General features: G+C 39.1%; 1 protein-coding gene across 15 annotated transcripts in view; it reads left to right on the forward strand.

The window, feature by feature from the left end:
* Positions 1 to 27,605, forward strand: part of CELF2 (CUGBP Elav-like family member 2) — a 373,475-nt gene that overhangs the window by 325,712 nt on the left and 20,158 nt on the right. For 13 of the 15 annotated variants that reach the window (XM_090134536.1, XM_090134518.1, XM_090134531.1 and 10 more), the window contains 2 exons: positions 4,883 to 5,017; positions 23,257 to 23,376. In XM_090134536.1, coding sequence (XP_089990662.1) covers positions 4,883 to 5,017; positions 23,257 to 23,376 — 255 coding nt within the window. Of the gene's footprint in view, positions 1 to 4,882; positions 5,018 to 23,256; positions 23,389 to 27,605 lie in introns of all 15 variants that reach the window. The other 2 variants (XM_090134525.1, XM_090134522.1) reach the window with 1 other exon arrangement.

Below are 27,605 nucleotides of genomic sequence, written 5' to 3' on the forward strand. Positions count from 1 at the left end.
CAGAAGGAAGGAGAGAGGCTTTTGATTCCCTTGGCCTCTCTGAGATTGGAAGTCATCTCACTGACCTCCAGCAGCTTGGAAATTGGGCATCCAGACTCCCTATAATGTCAGTGGAGAGGATTCAATCCTAGGCAGCAAGTCATTTTACCTTGTTAGTCTTACCTACTTTAATTCAATGAATTTTAGGACCAATCGTTCACACTCTCTCCCTTGACTGTAACAAAAGGCGGGCAACTTTAATTCTCGTGAAGTGAGATCAGATGGATCTCTCCGAGTAAGACTGGGAAATTTTCAATTGAAAAAAGCACATTTCGTGCCAGGAATGCGTTAAGAGATTGTGTAACTTGGTAACGGACTGAAATCCTGTGCAAGTCAACCAATGGTTCTAACTTTCAGTTGGATTTAAGCATGTATTCTTAAATAACATGATTACCAGGGTAGAATCCAATATGGACTTAAAAGTTGTTTTAGGGGCTTTCCTAAGTCAAACAGTAAGTAGTCAGGATACCTTAAGCACTTCTGAGATAAGCAGCTTTTCTAAAGGTAGGCACACTGTATATATGATTTAATGGAGGTAACAGTCTCCTGTCCCTTTCAATTCTTTAAATATTGCTGGAGTAACATTGCAATTTCAGACTCAACCTGAAAAGACTTTCCCCCAGATTCTAACATAGGCATCCAGAATGGCTGGTATCAGTGCCAGGAAAAGGATGTTTTTTGGCCTAGAAATGATTAAGGTATTTTACCTTAATCCACAATTTTTAAGCTGCAGTCAGAATATAATTCAGAAGGTATAAATCCTTATAATTGGGATAGATACGTTTTCCAAAGAAAGATAGGCAACAGCAGAGGTCAAACTATTGGAAACTGCTTATGGGTGATTCAGATTCAACTCTGATAATCATCACCGATTTTGAAATTCTCTGTGCATATCTTGTCTCTAAAACATGGTCAGTGCTTTATCAGCATTTGTTCAGCAAGCAAATTAAGCTATTTCGTAATATGATTTTACTATGATATTTGGAAGCCCAGATCTGAAGAGATCTCGGAAGACTTCAGGAATAGTTTGTGATTCTGCTGCCTCCTCTGCAAATAACCCAATAATTTCAAATTTACAGATATCACAGGAGAAAAGCTGCGGTGACTGAAACGAGGCAAATTGCCTCATTGTATGAAAGTTTGTGTCGGAGGCAGAGCAAGGAGTTGTAGAATATAAATCTCGTGCTCTCAAATTTCCCCGTGTTTTCACAGTACTGCATCTGTGACTGTGCAGCACTACAAAAATTTCCTGCGAATGTGCTAATAGGCCTTATGAGAATGTTCTATCACCATCCATCTGTCACTTTTTAACAGGCCTGATTGGCAAGCACTTGTAACAACTGACATCTGTTCTTGCTTATTGATATGTAGATTTATGGTAATTGCTGTGAACAATAAGACACAAAATTACCTAAGGTGAACATTAAATTAAATTTTCATGCCCCTATCCTTATAAATAATTTTTAAAAAAATCTTAAGTTTCAAGCAAGGCATACCGTGCATCTGTTTTGTACATAATTTAATTGTTTTTTTAATCTGCCAAATAGCAAAATGAAAGTTGAATTTCCTTGCAATTTTGATTATTTGCCAAGCTAATAGCACATTGGTAAATACGTGTTATTAAAAATGGAATCAAACTGTATTGTGATTCTGTTGTTTGTTTTTTTTTTGTGATTCTGTTGTGTTTTTTTTTTTTTTTTTTATCATTTCACTTTAATTCCCAACATTGTCTCTATCATGAAGATCAAGAGTTATTCCTTGCCCAGAAATGTTTTTTCCCTACAGGGGGACTTCCATTTTTCATGTGTAACTCTGCCTGTGAGGCTGCTCTTCAGCGTTAGGCGATTTGCATTTCTTCAGAGAGAGGTGCATTTGCTGAGTGAGCAGCACTTTCAAATGAGAACGATTTACTCATTTTCAGTCCAGCTCCATTGCAGGATTTGGGACTGTTTTAAAAAAGTTGCAGGATGTGTGAAGACTGTGTGCGAAAAAGGAGAGAATGACCGAGCAGATTAGTCCCAAATAACTATACCTTGGCTGAAGTTCAGTTGAATCAAAATCCCTATTTGAAAGGAAAGTACATTTTGGATTTGGAACTTGAGAGTATTTGGTTTCCCTTCTCCAATTTTGTCCTAGCAAGTGGGATATTGACGCACTTGTCAAGTTGATGGGCAAAGCCAATGAAGGGAGAGACTATAAACTGCCTAGGGAACATAAAACTGTGATGACAAGAGTTTGGGGTTTTTTTTGAAAGTTGGAGCAAAATGAATGAAACCTAAAGAGGTCGTGTATTAAATGATAAAATGGCTGACACAAGTAGCTATAGGGCATACAGGGTGACCACATGTGCTCCGAGCTACTGCTGACAGCTGCTCCGAGGCACTCGGTGCAGTGGGGCTCTTTGGGCTCCTTCTCATGACAGCAGCAGGCAGATTGGTTGCTTTTTTTTCCTAAAGGCACTGTAGATGACACCCCATAACATCTGCAGAGCTGGTTTGTGGCCAGTGTCTTTTAGTCACCTCCGTGCTCAAACAGACTGGGTGGGGAAACAACTCCGTCACCGCCTCACTTGTTTATTAATCTCCTTTTGGCGTAGAAACTCTTTCTTCAATTTGACGGATCCTTCTTGTCCTTGCATGGGAAATGTCCCACTATAAAATAATGCTTTTCACGATGATGCAGTGCTGGTGTTAGTCTTGCATCCACACAGGCACAACAGTGACACGCAGGGCCCAAGAGAGATGTTGTTTGTTCCACTGCCTCTTGACCTTGTTTTCCCACTTCCTTGAGTGCTGTACAATGTATGTACATTGCCTTCCAGCTCCCATCCATCTGTGCTCACAGTGTCTCTGCTGCTACAGTCTTCAGCTTTGCATGCGTGCACAAAGCCTTGTATATGAAATGCAATAAAGAAAGCAGTATTAAATTGCTTATGAATCTATTTCCTTCCAAACTGATGTTTAGAGAAAGGTCCACACGTTTTCCAGAAGCATGTGGGATTTGGTTTGAGGAAGCTCCTGTACTGTTCTGTGTGATTTGCTCACTGTTATTTAATCCTGCTGTATGTGCTGTTTAAAAGTTGGAAGTGGAAACCTCACCACAGAAGAAATAGCTGATTATGACTGATCCTACTGATGAATTACTTACCAGAGGGTGATAGAAATCCATGCTGCCATGTCGAAGAGCCAACCCACTGCTTTATCAAATGTTCATTACAGAGTGGCATGAAAAAGGGGCTCTGTGAAAATGAACAATGTCTGCTGGATATTTTAGGCTGTATTACTTGTATTTCTTTTAAAAGAGGAAAGTAAAAGGTACCTGAGGACCAAATTCACACAAAAAAAATGCCTCTCTGTTTCGTTTTTTCCTTTTCCAAACATGCTTACAAAGCCTTATGTTTGAGCTCCTTTTTTTCTTCTTCTTCTCCAAGCTGATATGAGGTTCATGTGGTATAAGAAACAAAATGTGCACAAAGTAATATCTCTCTCCTGTTAGACAAGCTAACGTTCAAAAAAAAAAAAAAAAAGAAAAGAAGAGAAAAGAAAAGAAAAGAATGAGTTTTCAGGCACTTGAGCTCTTCTCTGAACGTTCACCAAAACTCAGGTAGTCCTCTCAGCTCTGTCATTTGATCCAAAAGAAAGTATTACTCTTCATATAAGCTTCATATAACTAATATTATGATTTATGGTCTATTTTATGGTCTATGTCTGCTTTTTCAATTCTACCAAGGGCTCAAACGTGGAGATCTCTTATGTCCAAACCAACTTGGTAAACTCATACTGCCATCCAAAAAATCTCTTCCATGCCAGTATGTTGGTATTCAGCCTTGTGATCACCCCTTTGGACAGTTGCATCTTATCCATAGGATTCTGAGAAGGATCCAATCTGATTAACATTAGCACCTAACTTGTATCTGTGTTAAAATCTCATGCTGAAACAGTCCTCTGTAGAATAAGGGCCTAAGTACTTGGCATAGTCCAATCTAAAAGGTAGGTGCCTTAAAAGAGACTAGCATTGCTCTGATTTAAGTCAAATGAATGCCATTTGCTGTTCCTTGTTCATCTTTTTTTCCATTTTACATAATTTGTATTTATTGTTTTTCCTTTGTAACTCACCATCTAAGTTAAAACCTTTGCTGTTTAAACGAGTGCATTTCTTGAAGATCTTCATTGAAATGCAGGTGTACCTCCCCCATATCTTCTGAAATAATGAAGTAACAGCTGACTGAGTACTCTTGTTATCACAATGTAGAGCTTATGGTCTGAAAGTCTCCGCTTCAGTGATGGTTCTTTGATCAGTCTGATACTAATTTGATGCTTTTAATACATACGTGGTTTTAGAAATGAACTATCCAAAGGAAAATCAGTGCAACTATTGGCTACTGCACAGTGCAGTCTTAGTAGATACACTCAGATGGGACACGGGAAACAAATTATATTCATCCTAATTATATGACCCTATATTGAATGTGTTTTAAATGTTAAGTTATCTTCATTACACCCCCTGTTGTGTCAGGGAATAGTATTGCTCCTGGGATTCACACAGAGTTTAAATGACTTCTAATTCCACTCTTCCCTTATCGAAGTGACACCAACCAGATTTAATTTTCCTAACTGTAGGCTGGTGCCATTGCCATATTCTCTGACTATGAAAGCAGAAAGGTGAGAGATGCTATCTGGGGACTTTAAGTGGCTCCCAGATTATAACTGTCTTGGGAATAAAAGGAACTGAATCTCATGGCAAGATACACCCATTGAAAATAGTTTATTGGTTTTTTTGGGTTTTGTCATTGTTGTTGTTTTTTATGGCACTTTTTAATTAACTCTATTGCTTCTCCACGCAGGCATGAACGCTTTACAATTACAGAATTTGGCAACTTTAGCAGCTGCAGCAGCCGCCGCCCAAACCTCAGCTACTACCACCAATGCAAATCCTCTCTCCACAACGACTGGTGCTCTGGGAGCCCTCACAAGTCCCGGTAAGAGCAGAATGTTTGCTTTCAAGATGCAAAAATGAGAGCAAATAGGAAGAAAATATTTAAAACTGATGCCATGCTGTGGCTAAGTTCTGTGCCTGTGAAGTTCTGGAAACCCTTTTAATAACTGAATTCATTTTTGTTGCTGTAATTTTTATGTAAATAACTTATTTTTCAAGCTGTCCAATATGGCCTTGTTCTCCATTGCAGACGCGTTTCAGGGGTCATCAAAGCCTTACAGACCCGTCTTGCAAAGCTTTATGTCAAGTTTACAAGTGAATGAGAAATTCAAGCTAATTTTAACTTTTCAGAAAGAGTTCAGAACATGAGCTAATCCTTCCCATCCTACAGAAAGATTAAACAAGGTGGTACTTCTTAATCCCCAGGAGACAGATCTTTGACTCCAAGCCCATCGTACACTTCTTTTCTTCACTCATCATAAATTTGTATGTAGTCCTTCTCTCCTTTTTTCCTTCTCTTTTCCTTGCTGTAGCCTCTATGGAACTGTCTTGTGGTCCTAACTGAGAATCAGAATTGATATCAGGTGCTTAAGGAGTGCACAGCCACAGTCTGACTTAATTACCCCAAACTATATGGGGAAATAAGGGGTAGGCTAAGAGAACAGTGGTGCCTCCATTACCATCATGTAGACTTTTATTCATGAACTTCCCATGTCTGCAAAGCCTTTGCCACTGAGGTAGGGCAGATCAAGAGTTTAGTAACACTTCAGCATCTCTGGAGTCCACGGAGAGAGATGTTGATTCAGTGTAGTTATATTGGGTTTACAGTGAAGTAGCTGAGTGAAAATCTGGCCGCTTATGTAAAGATAAAGGCTGTAGGGTGTAATTATTTGCATCATGAAGTGTGTTTATTGCTGTTCTAAAGAACATTCATATTATTTTAGACACCACTAAAGAACATTTGTGTTTAATCTTGTTTAAGTGTGTATTTATTCCCCATGAAAAAGTAATTCATGGCAGACGGTTTGAACACATCAGTAAGGAAAACAGCCTTCACTGCACAATAGAACTGGGACTGAATGTGGTGCCGGGTGTTAAAGCTGGCCAACACTTACCATTATATTACAGTTTTATTGTTCATTTGGGGGAGAGGTTAAATGGAAGGCAGCTTGACTGAATAGTAAGTTTGTTTAGCCTTTTGCTGTTTCTTATCTGAGCCTCATATTGACCTAAAAATAATCAGTCACAACAGCCTTGAGCAGTAAATTAGGGAAGAATGATTTGGTTTTGCTGATTTTTTATATTTTTTATTTATTTTTTTTAAGTCTGAGCTTACTCTTGTCTCCATCCTGGAGTTGGATCTTAATGCATTGCAGAAGGGTAGCCTGAGTGTCTGTGCTTCTGCTCTACTGTCTTCGTGTCACCTATTTAGAGAAATGTTGCATTTCCTGCACACTGCGTAATACATCTGCAGTTTAGGTGTTAAATGTCTGGGTAGTCTGTCCTCCCAAAGCATACTCAGCATCTCTTGAGCTACACTCACTAGACCTCTTAAAACAACTGAACATACTGCACAGCAGTGCAGAGGGTCTAGAAGTGAACTTTCCTATCAGTTGTGGGGTGTGAGAATCTCAGGCAGCAGCACGCTTCTGCTGTGGTATTTGCCTTACCATGTTAGCATAGGACTCAAATTCACATTTCAGGTCCACATTTTCCACTCTCCCTCTCTAACACAATCTCCTTATCCAGCCTGGCTGAGTTGCTGGTTCCTCCTAACCCAGGCTCCTGAATGCCTGGATGGATGAGTGACTTTAGCCAATGATGTCCAAGCCTGCAGAAGCGTGTGCTTAGGAAGATGCTTTGGCTGGGAAGGTACTTTTTCAAGATAAGAGTTCTTGGGGTGCCATCTTACAGCAAGTAGCAGGGTTTTCCAAAGAGATTAATTATTCTGGCTCACACTTTAAAGGTATGATATTTTCAAAAAATCCAGGACATTTAACCTCTGAAATGGTATATTCTGAATGACAGTTGCTTCTTATAGACAGTCTTATAGGCAGGTTGGCATATGAAAGAGAAAATCCATATTTAGTAGCTTTCTTAACCTCTTTCTATTGCACAACCAGCCTAAAAACAAGCCCTGATAAAATGTCTTTCAGTTTGAGCTTTCTTACCTGGTTCCACATTCTCTACCCTATTAAGTAGTTTTTAAACCTAAACAATATCTTCAATGGTTCTTCTCTGCTCTGTATGAAATGAATTTAGTTCAATAAAGCTTGTCAGAGTAGCTCAAAGTATTTCCATTAGAATTTGAAATATGTTGGCAGAAAACATTTAAATGTGCCTCTTAGAGTGTGAATGTTTGGAGGCCTTGAGGATATTTTTTTGTTCTAGTTTTCTTTTAATAGAACACTTGAGTTTGTTGTGCTTCATAAGTGTAAATTATTTTGTCTGATTTCAAAGCCTGCACAAAGCCCAGTAAGAAATGTTTGTGTCTCTCCAGATAATGCATTAAATTAATATTTCTCAGTCCAGAAAACTACCCAAATTTAGGAGAGTGTAAAGGTACATGCTTAAATTGAATTATTTCCTTGATGCTGTTAAAACCAAAATCCTACTCTGAACAGGAATGGACTTGAGCACATACTTTAATATGCCTTAAAGTGTGCCAGCCACATCATAAATCACATCCACATTTTTACCCTTATGTAACTGTATCCCTCCTGAAGATCTCTCTTGAATGCATCTTCGACCAAAACCTGGAATCACAGAATCATATAATAGCCCATGTTGGAAGGGACTCATAAGGATCATTGAGTCCAAGGTGTGGCCCCACACAGGACCACCCAAGCTCTTGTTTTGTTCTTTGTCTGTGTCTGTCATAAGAGTCCCAGCTTGTTGTTACTTCCATTCAAATTCATCTTGCAGCTTAAGTTTATATAGATAAGATTAGCAACCTTCAATGCATCAGACTGTTAACCATGGAGGTCAGACCAACTTTGATGCATTGGCAACACAGAAAAACAGGCTAGGAGGTGAGAAACCAGCATGGTATCTGATATTTGATCATGTCAAGTTTTGCTGCTGCCTTCTAATTGCAGCGTGCTCACAAGAAAAATATTCACAGTGATTCAGTAGTGATTGCTCAATTTGTATGGAACTCTTTCTTCAAGATTTACATATTTCCAAGCAAATTAAATTCCAGTGATGTTTCTCTCATATGTGCTGTATACTTACTAAAAAGCTTTGACCGCCACAGAGTCTAAGGACACTCATTCTCCTTCATGTACTAAATACTTTCTCTTAAGCTTGAAACACTATTCATTCAGAAAGAACAGAGACAATGCAATCCCCCAAACTATTAATTTTTTTATAATTGTAAATTTATAATTTCAATTTTGCATACCCATAGAAGTCTCTCCCTACTGCATTGTTAGAAATGATTTTTTAAAAGCCTTTGCTTAAAAAAACATAAAAGATTAAGCTTTCATTTTAGTAAAAATCCCCTCAGGCAATAAATAGGTTCTTTTGTCTCTTGGCCCTGGAAAAAAAATTAAAATGGTTTAAATTGCCCATGGTTAAAGTAACTGTTTCTTGCAATTATCAGATGTTAGTGAATAAAAATGAAAATGAAATCATGAAAGAATGAAAACCAGGTAAATGCATATTATGTCTTTCATGAGTTTCTCATGGGTCTTTTGAAGACTCATTTAATCATCTTCCTTGTCTTTTATTTTGATATGATAATTGTTTCCTTTATTTACTTTAATCACCTCTATTTGGTTAATTAATTCTTCAATTTCATTTCACTCACTTACTTAGAATATGTTCCTGTTTTAAAGGCAAGTGCCTGCAGTATTTCTTAATGTAATGGTATGGCCTTGGGGTAACTTTTCCCAACTCTATGGAGCCATGGATGTTGTCTGAGCCAGTTTGTCTCAACTTTCTCCTTGCTTCTTCCCAGAAGTTTGCATTTCTCGTTATATCAACAAGGAGGTTGGAGGAACTATGTCAGGTGTAGATTCTGGCACTTAATTTGGGCAGGACAAATCTCAGCTGAGTGTTAGGGACTGTGACCTGTTCTCCAGAGAATATCCTTGCCATATCCTGCAGAAATTCTGACTAGCACAAAGCCCACAGAAAGGCTGCTCCTGCAGAGGTGGACATACAAACTCAGGATCAGTGTATCACCCTCCAGCACTCTGACATTTACTTTGCTTTACTTGACCCATTACCCTAATTTTCACAAGGATAATTTGGGTTTTTTTTTCTGGCTTTCATGGGCAGTACAACCTTGGTACTGTAAAAAATTTCCTGCTATCTTTTTGTAAACTACTATTAAGCAACAGTAGAAACATATCTGCACACTGAAAAGGAAGAATATGGAAGTTGGGTTTCAGATGCCAGCTTGTTTTTTCATCTTATAACTTCCCACCTCTGCACAGATTTTTACTGTTGAATGTTGTAGCATGAGAGACACAAAATCACAGTTTTGAAGCATCTCTATCCAGAGTCTCTGCTCCAGGCTCCTGCTCAAACCAGAGCCACATAGAGCAGATTGGTGAATGCTGTGTCCAGCCAAGGTTTGAACATTTAGACAGAGATTCTACTGCATCCATGGGCCTGTTTCAATTTTGTTTCTTGAAATTCTTATATAACTGTTTTTCAGTTGCCAGTAGGGAAGCTCTTCTATGTGCAATTAAAGAGACAAAACATCTAATTATAAATCCAAATTTATCTGCATAAACATAGTAGCTTAGTGGTTTGTAATGGTGATAGGAGGATGGTTGGACTAGATGATCTTACAGGTCCTTGTGATTCTATGATTCTATGAATATAACTTTTGAGCTGTGGAGGAATTGCTAAACCAGAAGCTAATTCAGTTGCAGACTTAGGAGCCTTGATTTTCCATGACATTTTCATGATTATTTGATTCTCTAAACTATTATTTATTCACACCACTGAACTAGCTATTCACGCCTCAGTAACAGAACTCTTCAGGTTTATCTGCTGTATAAACCTAAAAGGAAATCTGTGCAAAAAACGCTGTCGGTGTAGAAAGACAGACTTTTTTCTTTAACAACCTCTTAAAATCAAGCCCAGCTTTTGCCATGTTCTGTCAGAATTCACCTGTTAAGCCTTATGTTGAAAAAAGCCCTCCTCACATAAAAAATGTAAAAATACTCATTTTCAGACAGATGCTGACACTGAAGTATTATTGCCTCCCCCCTAAGAAAGGAACTCTGAAGTATAGAATAAACTGAAAAAAGAGAAGAAAAAAATATTACCATAAGTGTCTGTCCTGGAAGAATTAGTTCAACTTTTCCCACTGCTAAAAGCAGAGAATTATAACTCACAGTTAAAATCTGTGGTTCATTATTTTTTCTACCCCCTAACATGGCATAAAGATTGTCTTTGTTAGTTGAAGGTATTCATGTTGTGAACACAATTGTTGAAATGTTAGCGATTTTATGGAATATACAAGGTGCTTCAGCTGAGAAGCAGTGGAGAGTGTTCAAATAATCATTCTTAGAAGATTCTCTTTTTGTTCACTTCAGTACAATACATTTTTCTCCAATCAGCAGTGCAAGGCTGCCGCCGTGACATTTTGTTAGAGGCCAGTACACCCACTGAGATAGCTGTGATTTGCTTCCAGGATGATCCAAAAATAACCCTGCCAGTAGGTGTGTAGGAAGGTCTGACAGTTTGCTGAAGACTGAATTGGACTAGATGTTTCATGTTGGAAGAGATCGGTTCAAAATGCAGAATGGCACTCTTTATACCGTAGTACAAATTGATTATTTTTGTACCGTCTCATGTGGAATTAATGCAGGTTCCATTGTTATAAAAACATTTAAACTAAGCTTTGTCTGATTTGAAGTACATAGGAAACTTTGCTCTCATAATGTTAATTGTTGCTAGGATAAAAAAACAATTGCTAAACATAACATGTATCTTAAATAAAGGTATACTTATACCATTTGCCTACCAAATGGATGCCTCAGGTGCTGCTTAAACATCCCAAATATATGATTTTCAACGTTACATTGAAATGGAGTATTATTACTAGCACCGTTATCTTTGTGCTCTGAAAGAGAGCAGTCCAACGTCTTAACCCTGATTTCAGCACCATTTTTTTTTTTACAAAGTACGTATTTGCAAGGAAGCCAGGGAAGAAAATGTTGCCTTGGCATGCCGACCACCCAGCGCCCATCGCTTAACTGCATAGTTCAGGAGGGTTGCTGTCTGTAATGGAGGGAGTATATCACCAAACTGTTGTGTGTGAACCAGCCCTACCTACTTTCTGTTAAGTATCTGAGTCTGTCCTTGAGCTTCTAAACAAACGGATGATTGTGACTGCTCTTAGTTCCCAGAGATGATGATGCTCCTTGCAGAGATATACTGGTGCTAAGTCCATCTGCTAATTAAGTCACCCCTAAGTAGGGATCCAAGCATATGTATTAGTGCCAAAACTAGGGAAATGGGCATGAATTTTTGACCCATAGTTGTATTTTTAATGATGTTTCAAAATATCTAAAATGCCTAAAGACTATGAATTGTGTCCAAAATATCCCAGAGCCTCAGTGCAGTAAAAGGAGAGGAGAAGGATGATTAATTCTCATGGAGCATCCCTGCAACAGCAATGTCTCTCCATGGCTCCTCATTTGGAACAGTGAACCTGAAGGATGCAGGTGGCAGCAGGCTTGTGATCGATTAACCAGAATGACCTGTTTGCAGATTTGTCCTGTAAAATGTATCAGGTCATTGTATATTCTCCTGGTGAAGAGATTTCTAAGCACGAGTGTATTAGTTCAGCCTAAGGGATCTTAAGGAAGTTTACTTATTAAATGGCTGGATTTTGAGTGAACAGAACATTCAGTGAAGAAGTGTAAGGCTGCTGGACAACTTCAGGAGGAGACAATTTTGGAAAGCAACTTGACTCTTTTTTAAAATAAACATCAATATTTTAGGAATTTGGGGCACAGAAAGATATCTGTCTTTTTACTTAGAACTGCATGATCTCCAGAGTTGAAGGATAGAAACACATGCATATTTTTCAGCCAATAATTCTGCTGGCTAATTCTTCAGAGTTGTTTTTAGGAAACCGTGTACAGTACTAAACCATGGATTAGCAGGATCTAATTCAACAGGAGACATGTTTGTTTTTTAAACATTAGTACATTATCATATTCCTAAAGTATTAAATCCATTGCCTAAGCACCTTTTTGGATTTACTTTGCTTGCAGTATACAAATAACACTTTGTAATACATTATATTTTGAAAGTGTCTCTCTTCCCAACTCTTAATCTTTATTTCAGGCCACAAGAATCCCACTTTGTAAAAAAAAAGCTCGTTTTTCTCCTTTCGTTAGAAGTATTATTTCAAGCTCATTCAGGGCTATTTTCTACTAAAGAAATGCGATACTATCAACTTGGCTACACAGATAGATGTGTGAGCTTATATGCTGTATATCTTACAAGAAGTCCAAGTCAAGAAAATATTGGAGTTCGTAGAATTCAGGAAACAATCCAAATCTTAGCAAAACTCATGCAATCGGACGAGCTTTCAAATATCTAACATTTACTTCTGCCAGCACTGCTCCTGCAATCCCAGCAAATTGAGCATAAGCTACTCATGGCCTGTTTTCCTGAAGCAGGATAGATTGTAGAATACAGTGGGAATTGGAGTTTGTGAATGTTATTTTACTTTATCTGAAAAGATATAGTTAATTGAATATGTAGCCCCTGATTTATCTTATGCATTGGCCAAACAGAAGCGTCTTCAACAACTGAATGGGTTTGAAACTAGTAAATTAAGTCCTTGACTGCTTTACTAATGGCCTTTGCAGTTTGTGAAGTAAAAACGTGTCTTCACCAAATAATGCATTTCAACAAAACAGAAGCATCAGTGTGGAACTGGCCCAAGAGATTAATTTACTTTTTACTCTCTTCCATCTTTATAACTTCAAAGGAAAATTTGGGAGATTTGGGAGTCTAACTGAAGTCTCTACTTTGCTTCTTCTGTCTTTGCAAAGAATTTGAATGAATTAGTTCACCTCTCTGTTTGGGCTGGTTTTGCTTCTTTTTTCTTGTATGTGAGCATGCATGCACAGGACACTGTGAAATATAAAGGTGTTCTTTTGGCTGAAGTCAGCTTCAGCCAAAAGGATCACCATAGGGAAAGACTCTTTCCTCTTCCTTGTTCCTGCTTAGTCTCACTTGCACATGCGTGCCAGAGACACACAGATGCGATTGAGTGTTGAGAGGCTGCTGTTCTCCCTTCCTCCATTACTCAGTAGTATTTCTCTTTTCCGGTATCCTGAGAAGTCATAGATAATCTTTCATAGGGATTGTTCAACTGTGAGTAATGAAGAAATAGAGGGACATTGACTTATTCAGGAAAGGCTGTGATATCAGTATAAGTCTCTCTATGTTGCCATTCTCATTTCTGCCAACTCTTTCTTCCTCTCTTGCTTTTCTGGTTCTCTGTCCCTGGAGTGCATCTGTCACTTTTATTTTATTCTTTCCAAGCACAAGCAGAGCACTTAAACTTACTAGAATCTTCCTTTTTGACACGTCAGACAGCACTTCCAGGTAGCAGAAAATGTTTCTACTCATCCCTCCATGTGTTTGTCAGAGAACTTTGTGGAGAATTAACCTCCCAGACAGGAAAACCAAAATTCCTTTCACAAAAATTGCCCTGAGAAGCAGAACGGGTGCATGATGGCGCTGTGTTAGTGACTGGCAGGCCACCAGTTTGTATGAGGATGGATACTCAGCTTGGTTGGAGATCACCATAAGGGGCAGACAATTTAATGCCAATCACAATACACTAGTTAGATTAGAATACTGATGAGCCTTTTTGAAAGGCCAACTGCATCTTCTTTCAGCAAAAATATTAAAATGCCCCCTTTTCTCCTACTCCCCCCCTCATTCTCCACAAGAATAAATTAAAACTTGGAGGTGTGGTTATTATCACAGAATAATTAGACCCCATGGGATTAGAGACACTCAATGTTTGTTAATGCCCCTGGGTTGTGATTATCTAATAATGATGATGCCTCTGTCATCGCTTAATTATTCTTCCTCTTTAAAATGTTCCTTGTGCAGTCAGAGCCCTTGGAGTGTGCTCATTTCAGACAGGAAGGCAACTGCAAATTCCTGAGAGCAGTGTCACACGGGCAGTGTGACTGACTTCCCAATTCTCCCCCACACCCATGTTTATAATGCTCATTTCATAAGCTCCATCATCCCTATACTTCAGTTGCTTAGCTTTTCCATTGGAGGCATTTAAGTCACACCTAGGAGTGAACTTCATGGCTTCCATCTCCAGTTATTGTTAGAGCTATGTGAAGAGTGGGCTGACCTTAAACACCTTAGGATCAGCTCTGGCCAGAATCCTGCGTACCACTAGATTGGTGGTGTTGATTCACTGCTACACAAGGAATGCTACAGCTGAGTGCCCTTTCTGTCTGTTTAAAAGAGCACCACAACCAAACTAAGATGCTGTAGATCAGAACAAAGTTGGAAGCTTTGCATAGGCTTTGTTGAACACAACTGAACTGGGGCTAGTATCCTTGGGCTTTCACTCAAGCCCGCAGGTGTTCATCTTGTTTAGATAAAGTTTGCATTACATCATTGCAGACATCATTGTTTTTTGCAACTGAAGCTTAGAAAGGGAAAAGAAAACAGAGCTGTAATCTGATTATCGTTAAATCCAATGTTGTCTGTTAGCTTTATTATCCCTCTTGTACTAACAAAGGGACAAAGAATATTCTGTTTACCCAACTGATTTTGAGTAGTAAACAGAAGATTTTAAATTCAACTTGCTAAAATTAGAGATGTTTTTCTTAAGGTTAATATTTCTTTTCCATTTGTCCCCAACTCTTATCATTTACCTCTTCTGTGTTACTGGGGAGATGTTAGGAATAGAATAATTTTGATTTTCTTTTCTTAGTGCATGTATTCTCTTCTCATAGCTTTTTTAAAATCCATTCTTTGCATCTTTTTACTACAATTTTATTTTCTGTTGCATGTTGCTAAATCAAAAGGGAACTAAAATGAGTCTAAAATCCATAGGAATCATGCAAGGTCATGACCTTCTCTTGTTAGATGTAGAACTAGCCCTGGAAATTTTATGTAAGAAATACTTGAGGCAGACCAGGATCATAAAAACAGCAAAGAGTTAAGTGGCACATTCAGTCTCATCCTCTATGCCTGTAAACAGACCTATAAACAGAAGTCAGATCTTGTGTTCCATTTTCTCCCAACCCATATTCATTTTTCATCTTTCTTTTATTCTGCTTCATTGTTGCTTGACTTTTTCTGCTTTTTCGCTACACTTTTTTTAGGATCATATGATATTGGAAGTCCTTGAGGAGGTCTGTTGTCCGACCTCAACTCAAAACAGGGTCAAGTGTGAGGTCAGATCAAGTTACTAAGAGCTTGATTTACTCAGGACTTGAAAACCTGCAACAACACAGACTGATCAGTCTGGGTAATCTGTTCCAATGCATGACAAGCTTCACTTAGAAAAGGTTTTTCCTTGTATCTAGACTGAACCTCTTTTATTTCAATTTCCCTTTTTTCCTCCTGCCATACACTGCACTGAACAACCCATCTCCAGATTCCTGCATGTCACAGGTGCAGAGGAGCTGTTGCTATGTCCCCCTGAAGCCATCTCCTCAGCATGAACAAAAGCACATCTACTGTCATCTTCCTACAGGATGAGTCCTCTAGTCCTTGACCACCTTGGTGGTCTCCCTTTGAGCTCCATCCAGTTGATCAATGTTTTTCTTGCAGTGAGGACACAAAATTAGATGTAGCATTTAGGTAAGATCTAACAAGTGTTGACTGAAGGAGAAAAATCAGCTGGATGTCCTGTCTCTGCTCCTTTCCATTCAGCCCAGGACACTGTTGGCTTTGCTTTCTTACCTCCCAGAGCCACGCTGCTGGCTTGTGGTCAACTGCAGTCAGAACCGTTAGGCCGTTTACAGCAGAGCTCCTCCCAGCCCATCCATCTTATGTTTGTGCCATTGAAACACATTGCTCCTCCTCAGGTGCAGGAATTTGAAGTTGCACTTTCATGCAAAGATCCTTTCATAAGATATATATTGGCCAACTCTGCCTCTCTGGGTCCCTTTGAATGTCAGCCTTTTAGTCAGGAGCTGATGGAGGCAGATCCATTTTATCTAATCCTTGGAGCCATTGGGCTCAGGAAGGCATCAGAAAATTAGAAATGCAGCCTAATTCACACCAAGAAAGAAGATTCTAGATTCAGAAAAATGCCAGTATAAATTTGACAAGAGACTCTCCCAAAAGAAAGCATGTGTTCTCTGCAACTTCTCATGCTTAGAGTCACAGAGATGCTTAACCTTACATTTTTCAGTAGTATTGATCCCTGGCAAACTGCTGTATCATCTTTACTGGAGCAAAGTACTTGCTGAATTATTTTAACTCTCCATTAAGTTAAACAACAAGAACAACGTTATGTTTCAGAGCTGAGTGGTGTGCTTTGCTTTTTAACATATGCACATCCTCTACAAGTGACTAAGCGGGATGTGAACAGAAAACAGATTTGTAGGTAACTGATAGCAAAGTAAATGTTGGGCTTCCTGTTGTGCTGTGCATTAGGGAGTGACAAGCAGTTGTGGAGTGTAACTGAGAGCTGCATAAAGGAAAGCTGTCAATAGAGCTGACATGGTTGTTGTTGTGGATCATGGATCACTATTTGGGAAATGCTGATGTAGTTAAGCCAGTTTTGGAGCTGCCTTGAAGCCTAGAAAGCTGCACCAGAAAGCTAATTCTGCTCCAGAAATATTGGCTCTTCTCTTCTCATGGGTGGAGTGGGTGAAGGTCTAACCGTCCATGTAGGTAAAGAGAAGAAGCCAGCCTTCTTTTGTTTTTTGCCTCCCTGACCACAGCAGGGAGTTGGAACTAGATGATCTTTCTGATCCCTTCCAACCCAAGCTATTGCATGACTCTGTTATTTTCTTTGCCCATTCTCTCTCGTAGTCCTGCCCTGAAACCAAAACGGTGTTTCCAGAAAGAAACCTTAAAATCTTGGAAATGTCTCTTCTGATACTTTTGATACCTTAGTACCAAATCGGCAGTATGTCTGTGTATCATTTTCAGACAGTATTCTGGAAGACAAGAAATGAAATAGGATGAGGCAAAGAGGAGTGGAAAGAGTGACAGACTACTGGATATCACCACCCAGAAAATAGTGCCAAGTTAGCAAACATCTTATGGAGTGTCCTAGAAGAGAGTGTCCTTTTATTTGTGGAATATGGTTTTCTATATCTCTCAGATATTTACCAAGTAAAATAAAGACTGGGGTCTAACACACGCTTGAAAACATCTCCTTGCTAAATCATGGTATTACATGTGTAGTTTAAATAGATCCTTTTATTCAGTGCATCACTGAGAGGACACATTCCTATGGTATTCTCTTTCATCGAGTGCCCAGACAGCTTTCCTGGTCTCCTCTGTTGGGAAACAGGATTTTATGTGTTGGCTCACAGATATGGATGAGAGGATGAGGGATTTGCCCAACTCTCTACTGCAAGTCTATACTGTGTGAACTGTGCACTACGGATGAACTGTTTTTTTACTCTAGTATACCTAGAAGCCCTGTCAAGAGCATTCCTTGGTCTGAAGAACAGGAAATAAATAGGCATGATAGAAATATACCTGCACTTCGAAGATGTAGCCTTCTATAAAACGAGCCAGCAAGTGGGAAGCAGCAGAATCAGCCCCGTCTTCCAACAACAAAACAAAACAAAAAGCAACTATAGTGAATACTTTATCCAAGGTAGCACAGGAAGTCTGAGGTAGAACCAGAGAAGCATCAGCAGCATCTAGTAGTTTTGCTCATTGTTCATGCTCTCATGTGAGGCCATCCTACCTGTACTGTGACACTGCATAAGTCCCTGCTGTCCAGGTGTGCTTTACAGAAATATGCACACCCTGTGCACTTTGGATCAGGATTCCCCAGCATCAGACTGTTCCATGAGCTCAAGATTTGATGGAGGTGATTACATTCTGCATTTTCAAAGAATGGCACCAGCTCTGCGCTCAGGACAAAAGCAGACCCCTCACAGATCAGAAAGAGCAGGATCCAACCCCCTTGGTGTGACTCATCTGTAAGGCCTATGTCTACCTCTGTCTATCTGTGTTTATGGTCTATGTTCACCATCTCAATCAGTGGAAACAGGAGTAGGTCCAGAGCACAATTCAGCTCATCCTGACATAGAAATCCAAAGGTAGCACACTGAAGTTAGATGTCTCTTTATCTGAGAGATGATCCAAAAGAACAGTTTTGGCTAGACTAGCTTAAACTGTGAGACTGCCAAAGGTAGAGAAATTAATCCCGTCCACAGTGTGCAATGCAAAGCCAAAAAAATATTTCCACATCATTGACTTTCCTAGATGCTGTTATCCTGAATCTAGTTTTCCAGCTGATGCGAATCCAGATGTAAATCATCGTGACTCTATAGATTTAAGCTTGCCAACAGAATGGCCAAAAGTTTATGTGTTAGTATTGCCTGTTTCTCTAGATTGGCATAGTTTTTAGGAATTGTGTTGAAATGCTACTTAAATAAGAAGGGAAATGTCTTGTTGCTCGCTTAAGCTTTTTGTTTAAGAATCTCTGACTTAAAAGTTGCTATAATCTATTACATGCGGAAATTAAAATGTTGAGAATAGATGAAAATACCAGATAAATCCAGCCTTAAAAACCTCCACAAAAACAACAGTGGTAATTAAATAACTTACCATGTACAACATTTAGTCCAAATCAAAACATGTTCACTATATCAAAGAGAGCTCTGTTAAATAATATGTTAATCAAAGGCCAAGTTTCTTTATTTATAATGAAGCTCATAAAAAAATTCATTTAGGAGGAGATCAAATTGCTGAGGTTGGAAGGGATTTGGGAGTGTCACGAGGGAGAGCTGCAGTATGCTCTTTTCTAGTTCTCAACTTCTTAATAACATTATTTATAATATTTGGAAGTGTCTGGCTATTTACTAAACTGAAGTTGAGGTTGAGTAGTCTGGAAGAAAAAAGAAGCAGATGGTTATGAGGCTGACTCAGAAATATGGGAATAGGAGGATCAGTGAAGAAGCTACTTTAGTCTCTAATAGTTAAATATACATTTTGAATCTTATCTTTCATGGTTGAAGATTCCAAAGTGTTCTGTAAAGTCTCTGGATGTGTCCTAGATGGAGAAAGCAACAGCTGACCAGCACACAGCGTATCTTCAGGAAACAAAGCAGACTTTTCTACAGGTCACTGGACAGTTCTTTATTCTTGCAAGTCTTCACTGACCTCTTTCCAAAGCTGTGATATCTTCACATATATAATAGATTATATCTTCACAAATGTAATAGATTATTAAAGTTAGTTGGAGTTAAGGTGAGCATCTGGCCTGAACTCTTGAACAGCAGCCAAAGGATTCAACCCCATGACTTCTTCACTAGAGCTGGACACTGCTGCTCTCATTGAGCAACACTTTCTTTGAGAAAGCTGTCAGCTTATTCCAGTGACTGATGTTGGAGAGGAAAAAGCAGACAAAATCTTATCTGTTATGTTCTGATGTTTATCCAAAGCTTAAAATTGTTAGGGGGGAGGGTAGGTGCAGCAGATAAAAAGCAGCTCTGTTCTTCTCTGCCTTTTGTATATGCAGCTACTGTATAATCATCAGGCTGAATCTCTCCCCCTGACTTCAGTATCAGCTAATTCACTTAACACAGCCCTAGGTATATCACCCTGCCGTATATAGGTTTAAGGAGGCAACTGTAAAATTGCCAATATAAAGAGAAAAATATGTTGTGGAAAAAAGGTGTGCCATACAGAGGGACTCCAGAAGCCTAAGTCATAGGAATCGGACTTGATGATCCTTATGGGTCCCTTCCAAATCAGGGTGTTCTATGATTTGCACTTTTTTGTGTGTTTTGCTTTTCCTCACTGTTGCACTTAATAGTGGTGCACCAGTAGCACAAAGAGGGGATTCCTGGCAGCATTACAGCTCCGTACATCAAGCTGTCTGTAGCTGGAGAGATACCTACTGTTAATTAAGCACCACTGAGAAGTGATTCGATTCAGAGCAGCTATGCGGTGGTGTTGGGGATGGAGAGAGCTGTGAAATGTTTTCCTTTCATTTACATGATGCCAGGAGAGCTTGGTAAAAATGAATTTATAAATTCTGTGGGTATCCAATCTGTGTTGTCATGTGGAAAACTAAAAGCCATAAATATAGAATAATGCTGTTCCAGCAGTGCATCATACTTCCTTTGCCATTACTCTGAGCAAGTTCTGGGAGCCCAGGAGCTTTGCTGACATGAGAGAAATATACAGGTTCCCCCAAAATAGTGCAATCATCTACTGTTACCAGAAGGCATGTAATTTTTCTTTTTTTTTCCCCTTTGGTTCAGTAGACATTAAAACTTTTAGTTGAAAGTAACTAGAAAAGGGCAAAAGACCAGAAAGGCATAGTCCTTGTCTTCAGATGATTTTCAGCATATTCTGGGAGTTCATAAGGTAAAAACTTTCAGCTGGCCTAAGCCTCCACATGTCTCTTGTAAGACTTTCAAAGTCTTGAAGACTTTGTTTCATCTTCCTGTAAGTTTTTTGAGGACAAGGAATAACATTACTTAAACTATTGATTTTTGCAGCATTTTGTGACAGATTTTCAGCTCTCTCTAAGTCTTGATCCCATTCATAATAATGTCCTAGCTCTCCATTGTCTTCACTTCATATGCACAGGATGCAGTAAAAGAGGAGAAGGTGTAGAGTCTCCCAGGATATCTCATCCAACAAGTTGCTGGATCCATCACTTACAAGTGCCCTAATGAATGGAGCTCCTTTTATTTCTGTTCAGCCCATGTTCAGTAAGATAATGGAAACCACACAATTTGTTCAGTTTCTTACTCCTCAAAGAAATAATAGGCCAAAGAGTCAAAAAAAAACCATTGTACCAGTGGATCTGTGAGACAGATAGCTGCTAAGCAGAAGAAATAGCCACAACAACAAAATGCTGATTTCTGAGGTTCTTCAATGCTCCAACTAGTATTTTATATTGATTATGTGCCAAGTCATTATTTAGGCAAGCTAGATAATCTGCATTGCAACTTCAGAAGGGAGAATCACTGAGGCACCTGCTCTGTGTTTGTCTGATGAAATAGAGAAACTTGGAAAGAATGAAAGAAAAAAAGAAATATTGGCCCCAGATATTGGCCATCCTCAAGGCACGTGTTTGAGCAGTGAGCCTGATAAGAACCACCACGATGAGCTCTGGGCTACGCAAGAGGATTTAATCAGATTTTTCTGCCTTCTCCAACAGATGTGTTGACAATCCATAAGCGTATGGCTCTCACTCACAGGAGTTATTTGTCCCCAAGAGCTTTAATGTAATTTTAGGCAAACAATTTGCTAGCCCCCATTTCTCTCATTTCTTAAATATATGTGTTTCATCAAGAGAAAAGAGTAATATAATCCTCTGAAAGAGAAATGGATGGAATTCAGCCCAGTCATAACCAATCAGATCCTTCAGATTTAAGTGCTTCATTTAAATGACCAGATAATGAACATGAACAGAAACACAGAGCTGTGTTGGTCACAGGGAATTCACTGACATTCATCCACTTCGATTTTTTCTCTTCTCTGCTGGTGTTCACATTATCCAACAAAAGAGTTTTCTCACTTGTTTCTTGGATTAAGTTTTTTTTTAATCAGAGACATTATTGGCTTATTGCTTTGCAGAAGGTGATTGATCAACCAAGCTGCTTCCATCTGCAACATATAAAATTATTCAAGAGAACACTGCAGATGTGGTGGAAGTAGGGACGAGGAATGCTCCAGAGTCAGGAAATCTTTCCTTACTCTCATCAAGAGAGTCCTTTGGACTTTGAGGCCCACATTGGGAAGTCTTGTCTTTAGTGGATCTTGAGGTTGTAAAAATGAGTTCTTTGTAGTTTAGGCCTTTGAAGTTTACCCACAGAGTTTGAAAATTTAGCCTCAGCTTCTTTTTCCTTTCTGGATGCTGCAAACTGTAGGTACTCCACTTTCTTGAGGGTTCACTGGGTATTCTGATGTGTTCAGCAACTCAAAAGAGCATCAAGATAGAAGTCACCTTAACCATCTCCCAGCTAAGTAATGGATAGGAGCAAAAAAACACGGTGTAGACATGATGTGCATGCAGTAGATCACCAACAAAACACTGACTTTGAATGTTCATTTTTCAGAACAGAGTGCAATTTTTAAAGAAAAAGAAAAAAAGTCTTTACGATTGCTGTACTAACATGGGGCTCGAGAGACAAGCTAAAAAACTAATTACTTCCTCAGCTTTTGTAAGTGTGATTTACCTGAGACAACTTCATATACCTGGAAGTTAATTTTTTAATTCATGCAGGCTATTTAAGGCCCCTCTACAGGTGAAGGACGCTTTTCTAATTCATCCCGACTATCCTAAATGATAGAAATTTGTACGGTGCCTTATTTCTAAGATAAGAGATTGAGCCTCTTTCTCTGCCTAAGCATATGATTTAGATGGATTTATCTCTCTCCCACCTTCAGAACTGTCTCAATATCATAACAGCAGAGACCCTTTATCTATCTGAGCCTCAGCTTTCCCTCTGGCAGAGCTTTGGTAGAAGCATACAGTATCATCTGTGGCGTACATGTACATGACTAGTTACATACATAGACCAGACTAAAAGCCTGCAATAAGTAGTTACTTCTTGTGTATGTCCCATAATTCTTGTTTTTTGTAAACTTCAGGCATTCAAATAGTGTTCATACACTGTCCTGCAGCCATAACTGGAGAGTAGTGTCTCACAGAAGATTTTAAATTTTACTTGAAGGGTCTGCGACAAAAATCTGTTGTATGACAAAATTGCTACAAGGAATTCTATTTTTTCAGTGATAGTGTTTAAAAAGTAGCAATATCTCAGCTGGTTAGCTGATCACCCTGGGATGCTCGCCTGGCTGACAAACTTTTGAAAAAGTGACTGTACTCAATTTTACTGTTACTGTTTGCAAATAGCACAGTGCTAAATTTTATGATCCAGACTTTGCAGTTCAAGGCTCATCAACTTTCCGTGAACAGTCATAACAGTAACATTTTGAGCAAGGTTGGTCTATTGGTCTGATATTTTTTCTTTCTTTATTGCAAGTAGCCTTGTTGTTCCATTTAACGTTATTGTAAGGAAGTTGTTTTGTGATCAACTAACATAACCAAAATATGGCTTTAATTTTGCCTTCTTTTTTTTTTTTTTCTTTTAGTGGCTGCATCAACTGCTAATTCCACAGCTGGTGCAGCCATGAATTCTTTGACTTCTTTGGGTACTCTCCAAGGACTGGCTGGAGCCACCGTTGGACTGAATAATATTAATGCACTAGCAGGTACCGTAAACAGTGAGTATTTATTGCTGTGGTGGACAGCCTTTCCCAATAATCTTGCCACAAAAACTGCCAATTGTAAAGTGATTATACAATTATTTTTAATCTATATGCACAAGTGGTCAAGCTGGTCTAGTTTCATTCATGTTACATACACAGTTCTGGAGTCTTTAAGTTTCACGTAATTTGCTCTGCAAAGTGAAGTCTTTTGGATCCCTGCAAAAAGATTCCTTTTCTTGCAAGCAAATGAAAGGTAAAAGAAATGTTACCAAGGAATCTGGTTATGTAGGTCATAGGAAAGGCTCCTTCATTCTGGGAGTCTGAAAAGATACCACGTCAATACACAAAACCTCATTCAGAAATGTCATGCTAAGAGAGGCACACTTGCCACAGAGGTAGTTCTTTTATAAAGTTTGTAGGACTTATCAAATTGACATGAGAGCAGCATACTTGTTCCTAAAATAAAGGCAACTTTTTGGCATTTGATTGGCAAGTATAAGAAAACAGTGACATTAGTCAGCTGTAATACCAGAACATGAGTATCTACCCTATGGCATCTTAAACCCTGACATACCAAGCTAAGTAGATTGCAGTAGCTGTTAGAACATCTTTGTTCTCAGCCTCGGTCAAGTTTTTCCCAAAGAAGAATTTTTTTATTGTATCTGTTCTGAGGACTTCACCTTTGCCTGAAATGGAAGAAATTGGTTCAGCTGCATTTCCCCGTCCCCTTTTTTAGTTGCTGTTGTTCCTTGCATTTCCTTCAGCAATGCAAGGAATCTACTTAGTCATTGACAGTCCATGACCCATCATAATGTGCCCCCAGGAATGGATGTCCTCCTCAGTATCACTTGCTCACTCTGATGCTCTGCATGATGTCCTTTTTGTTACTGTTATTTGGCTGCTCACCCAGTCCTTTTGTTCTGTGATCTCTGGTTGTCATTGTTGGGAGCTGGGAAGGAAGGGGGCTAATGGCTGTCCATGAAGCAATGATGAGTGATTGCATGGGGCCTTGTGTAAAACAGATCTTGCTTCTGGCAAGGACATGCACATTTCACACAAACAATCTTATAGCAAAGATGACTTTAGAACAATTGAAGAAAAGTATGTATATTAGGTCCCAAAATGCCAATGTTAGCTTTTTTTCTTATTCTAACTTATTATTAAAACAAGCCACTGACAATGGCATGCATGAAAAGCTAACTTATCTCCTCTTATGAGCTCTCTTAATAAGAGAATTACACTGTCATAAGTAAGAAAATATTAAATGTCCTTTCCCTGATAAACAGTCATTGTGCTTTACATCATTTTCAAGAGGTCACAATATCAAGAGCAGCATATAGATAGCATCCCACTGCTTCCCTCCCACAAATACTAAGAACCCAGGCAAACTGGAGCACTCCAAGATAACATTCCCTTCATCAACAGTGAGCAGGAATTAATCACCTATGAGCTCTTGTCTTCACATGGAAATCCTACTGTTGTGCTCCTTTTAGCATTTATTGCAAGGCTGCAAGCTAAGAGTTCACATTTTCTCAACAAGAATTTTCAGCTGTTGTGTGTGCGAATTTACCTGCATGTGCCATTTGAAGTATTAATGATGTATTCACAACCTGGTACTAAATTCTAGCTTGTTAGAAGCCACCACTGCTTCCATAGACTCATAACAACAATGGCTTCAGTCCCAAATCTTCATGGATTGCAGAATGTGTACGTGCCTAGAATATTTCCATGTTTATAACACTCGTATGTAAAAAAATGTATGTGGATATGTCTGTCTATTTATATACATAAATATATCAGTTTGTGAGAGAGATACAAAGAGGAGAAACTGTTTCCTCATATGCTGTGTTGTGGTGTGTGTTCCTTTCAGGAGAGCACAGATTATCAGTTTCAGTTGCTTGCGACACTGATGATAGCAAAGCATTGTCCCAATGCTAAAAACCTCCCCTGTCTATTTTAATGATAAGTCAGTGCTTTTCCTAGTGACCATTTCTGATCCAGTTGTTCACATTCTGTCTTCAGGAAACCCGAAGTTCAGTGGGTTTGATGTTTCACAATATGCTGTGGCCAAGAGCAAAACATTGTTTTGTCTAGAAGGTTCCTGAAATAATTATGCAGAAAAGTTGGAATTCGATGATACGCTTTTGGTTAGAGAATTAATGAAAATGACCAAAGCACCAGTCGATCTGAGCATAAACCCAGAAAGAATCAGAAGGTTGCACTGGTCTTACACGTTCGTTTACACAGATGTTTTGAAGGAGATGTTCTTCTGTTGAAACCATGTCCGTGTGTGTAAGATTCACTGGGAGAACATCTAAGCTAAGCTCACAAGGGGATTCGGTCTGCTTTCTGGATCCTGGCTGGGTCTGGGGAAATCAGGCTGAGCTCTGGAAACCGGTAGTGCTCACATTGTAGAGAGAAGCCTATATAATAATTGTAGAAATATATCTGAGGTCATAAAACTAGAAGTGGAATATGGTGAGTCCGATGTCTCCAAGGATCAGCAACAGTTGTGCATACATGGATTGCTCCAAAAGTAATGCCTCCTATCTATTTCCATGGAAACTACAACAGAAACAAAAAGCACAGTCACACTGTTTGATAGACAAAATTCTCAGCTACACAGCACAATTTTTCAACAGAGTCACCACCATAGCCAATTCATGCAGACGAACTGATCAAGACACTCTTCATTTTGTAGTGTGACAGCTGTGCTTGGCCATCTAGACCATGACTTGTCTTTAATGTTACTGTCACCACTGCTGAACTACATCACCCACTGCTTTACTGTGCTCACATCCACTGTTTGATCTCCATAAACATTCAGCAAGTCAATGAATGTCAATAAGTGCCATTTTTTTCTGCACAGAGGGATTCAGTTCCGTACCTTTGCTTCATACACACTTTTTGTCAGACACCATTTTGTCAGACTGCCCCTCTGCTGCCATCTGTCACATAGCAACAAAATGTAATGGAATATTGGTGGGGAGGTTTAACCTCTACTGCAGTACCACCAACATCTGCCTCTGATGTCATGGGCCAAAATAATAAAATAGGAGACATTACGTTCGGAGCAACCCTTGTACATTTGGGGATTCACCCAATCATCTTTTTTTCTGCTTGAAACATCTAAAAATGACAACACATTAGGCAGTCTCCTTTGAGGAAAGTAAATTTAAATAATCAAGAAAGAAGACCACAGATTCAGCATGTTGGACAGCTATGACAAAATATTTGTATGTGAACCCAGGGCAGTTAGCCTTTCTATCCCAATCTGTAAATTGGAGATAAAATTATTTGTGACAGATTTGAAAGTGCTTGAAAGGCACTTTGAGAGATCTTTGGACTTGCCAAGCATTGTCATTTCTGTGTAGCTCAGAAAAGTAGAACGCTGTGGATGAGAGACTCAAAATGACTATTTCACAGAAGCGAGGAAAAGACTAGAGTTTAATATCAGTCTGAGGTGCATTGTAGATATAATAGAGAGATGGCAGAAATGTGTAACTGCAGCTGGACCTTGCAGATTTTGTAACGTGTGAAAAGGGAGAAGAGGAAAAAAATCAGAGATCTTTCTGCAGAGCTGCTTTGCTCAGGAGGGAAGCGTATTTAGACTGTGGTTGCGGTAGAAGTGCCCTTCCCAGAAGCAGTGTGCTGAGCAGGAGCTATCTGCTGGCTGATCTGAAATCATTTGGTGGGTAGCGGCTATTGATTCTGGGTGAAAGAAGGGGGAGGATGCTGCCCACAGCGACACAAAGCATGTTTGTCTAATAGGCTGATGACTCACACAAGATAACGTGTTATCCTAATGCTTCCGCTATTATCAAGTTATTTCAACACTATAATAAAGGGAGAGATACAAATCTTTTTTTTTTTTTTTTTATCAATCAGTGCTGTGTGTACACATGCAAGCAATGACACAAATTAAGTATAGAATCATCGGAGTAAGTTAAAGTCAGGCTCAGAATCAAATTATTGCTTCATCACCGTTATTAGTTTGAATCTTCATTTTCAAAATATCCTGTCTTTTAGATATAAGGTGCTTCTTAGACTACATTGGTTTGCAGGTTTTGTTTTACATTTGGAACCATTATACAAGGAATAGCTGGCCCTGCTCTGACAGAGATTTTTGTTCATAGATGCAGCCAGTATTTCCTATCAGGATACAGCAGTGCTCTGAAGTGGGGTGGAGGGGAAAGAGAAATCTTCAAAGTGCAAGACATTTTATTAAGCAA

This window comes from Phasianus colchicus, chromosome 1 (assembly GCF_987193195.1).
Source record: "Phasianus colchicus chromosome 1, bPhaCol1.hap1.1, whole genome shotgun sequence".
Taxonomy (NCBI): domain Eukaryota; kingdom Metazoa; phylum Chordata; class Aves; order Galliformes; family Phasianidae; genus Phasianus; species Phasianus colchicus.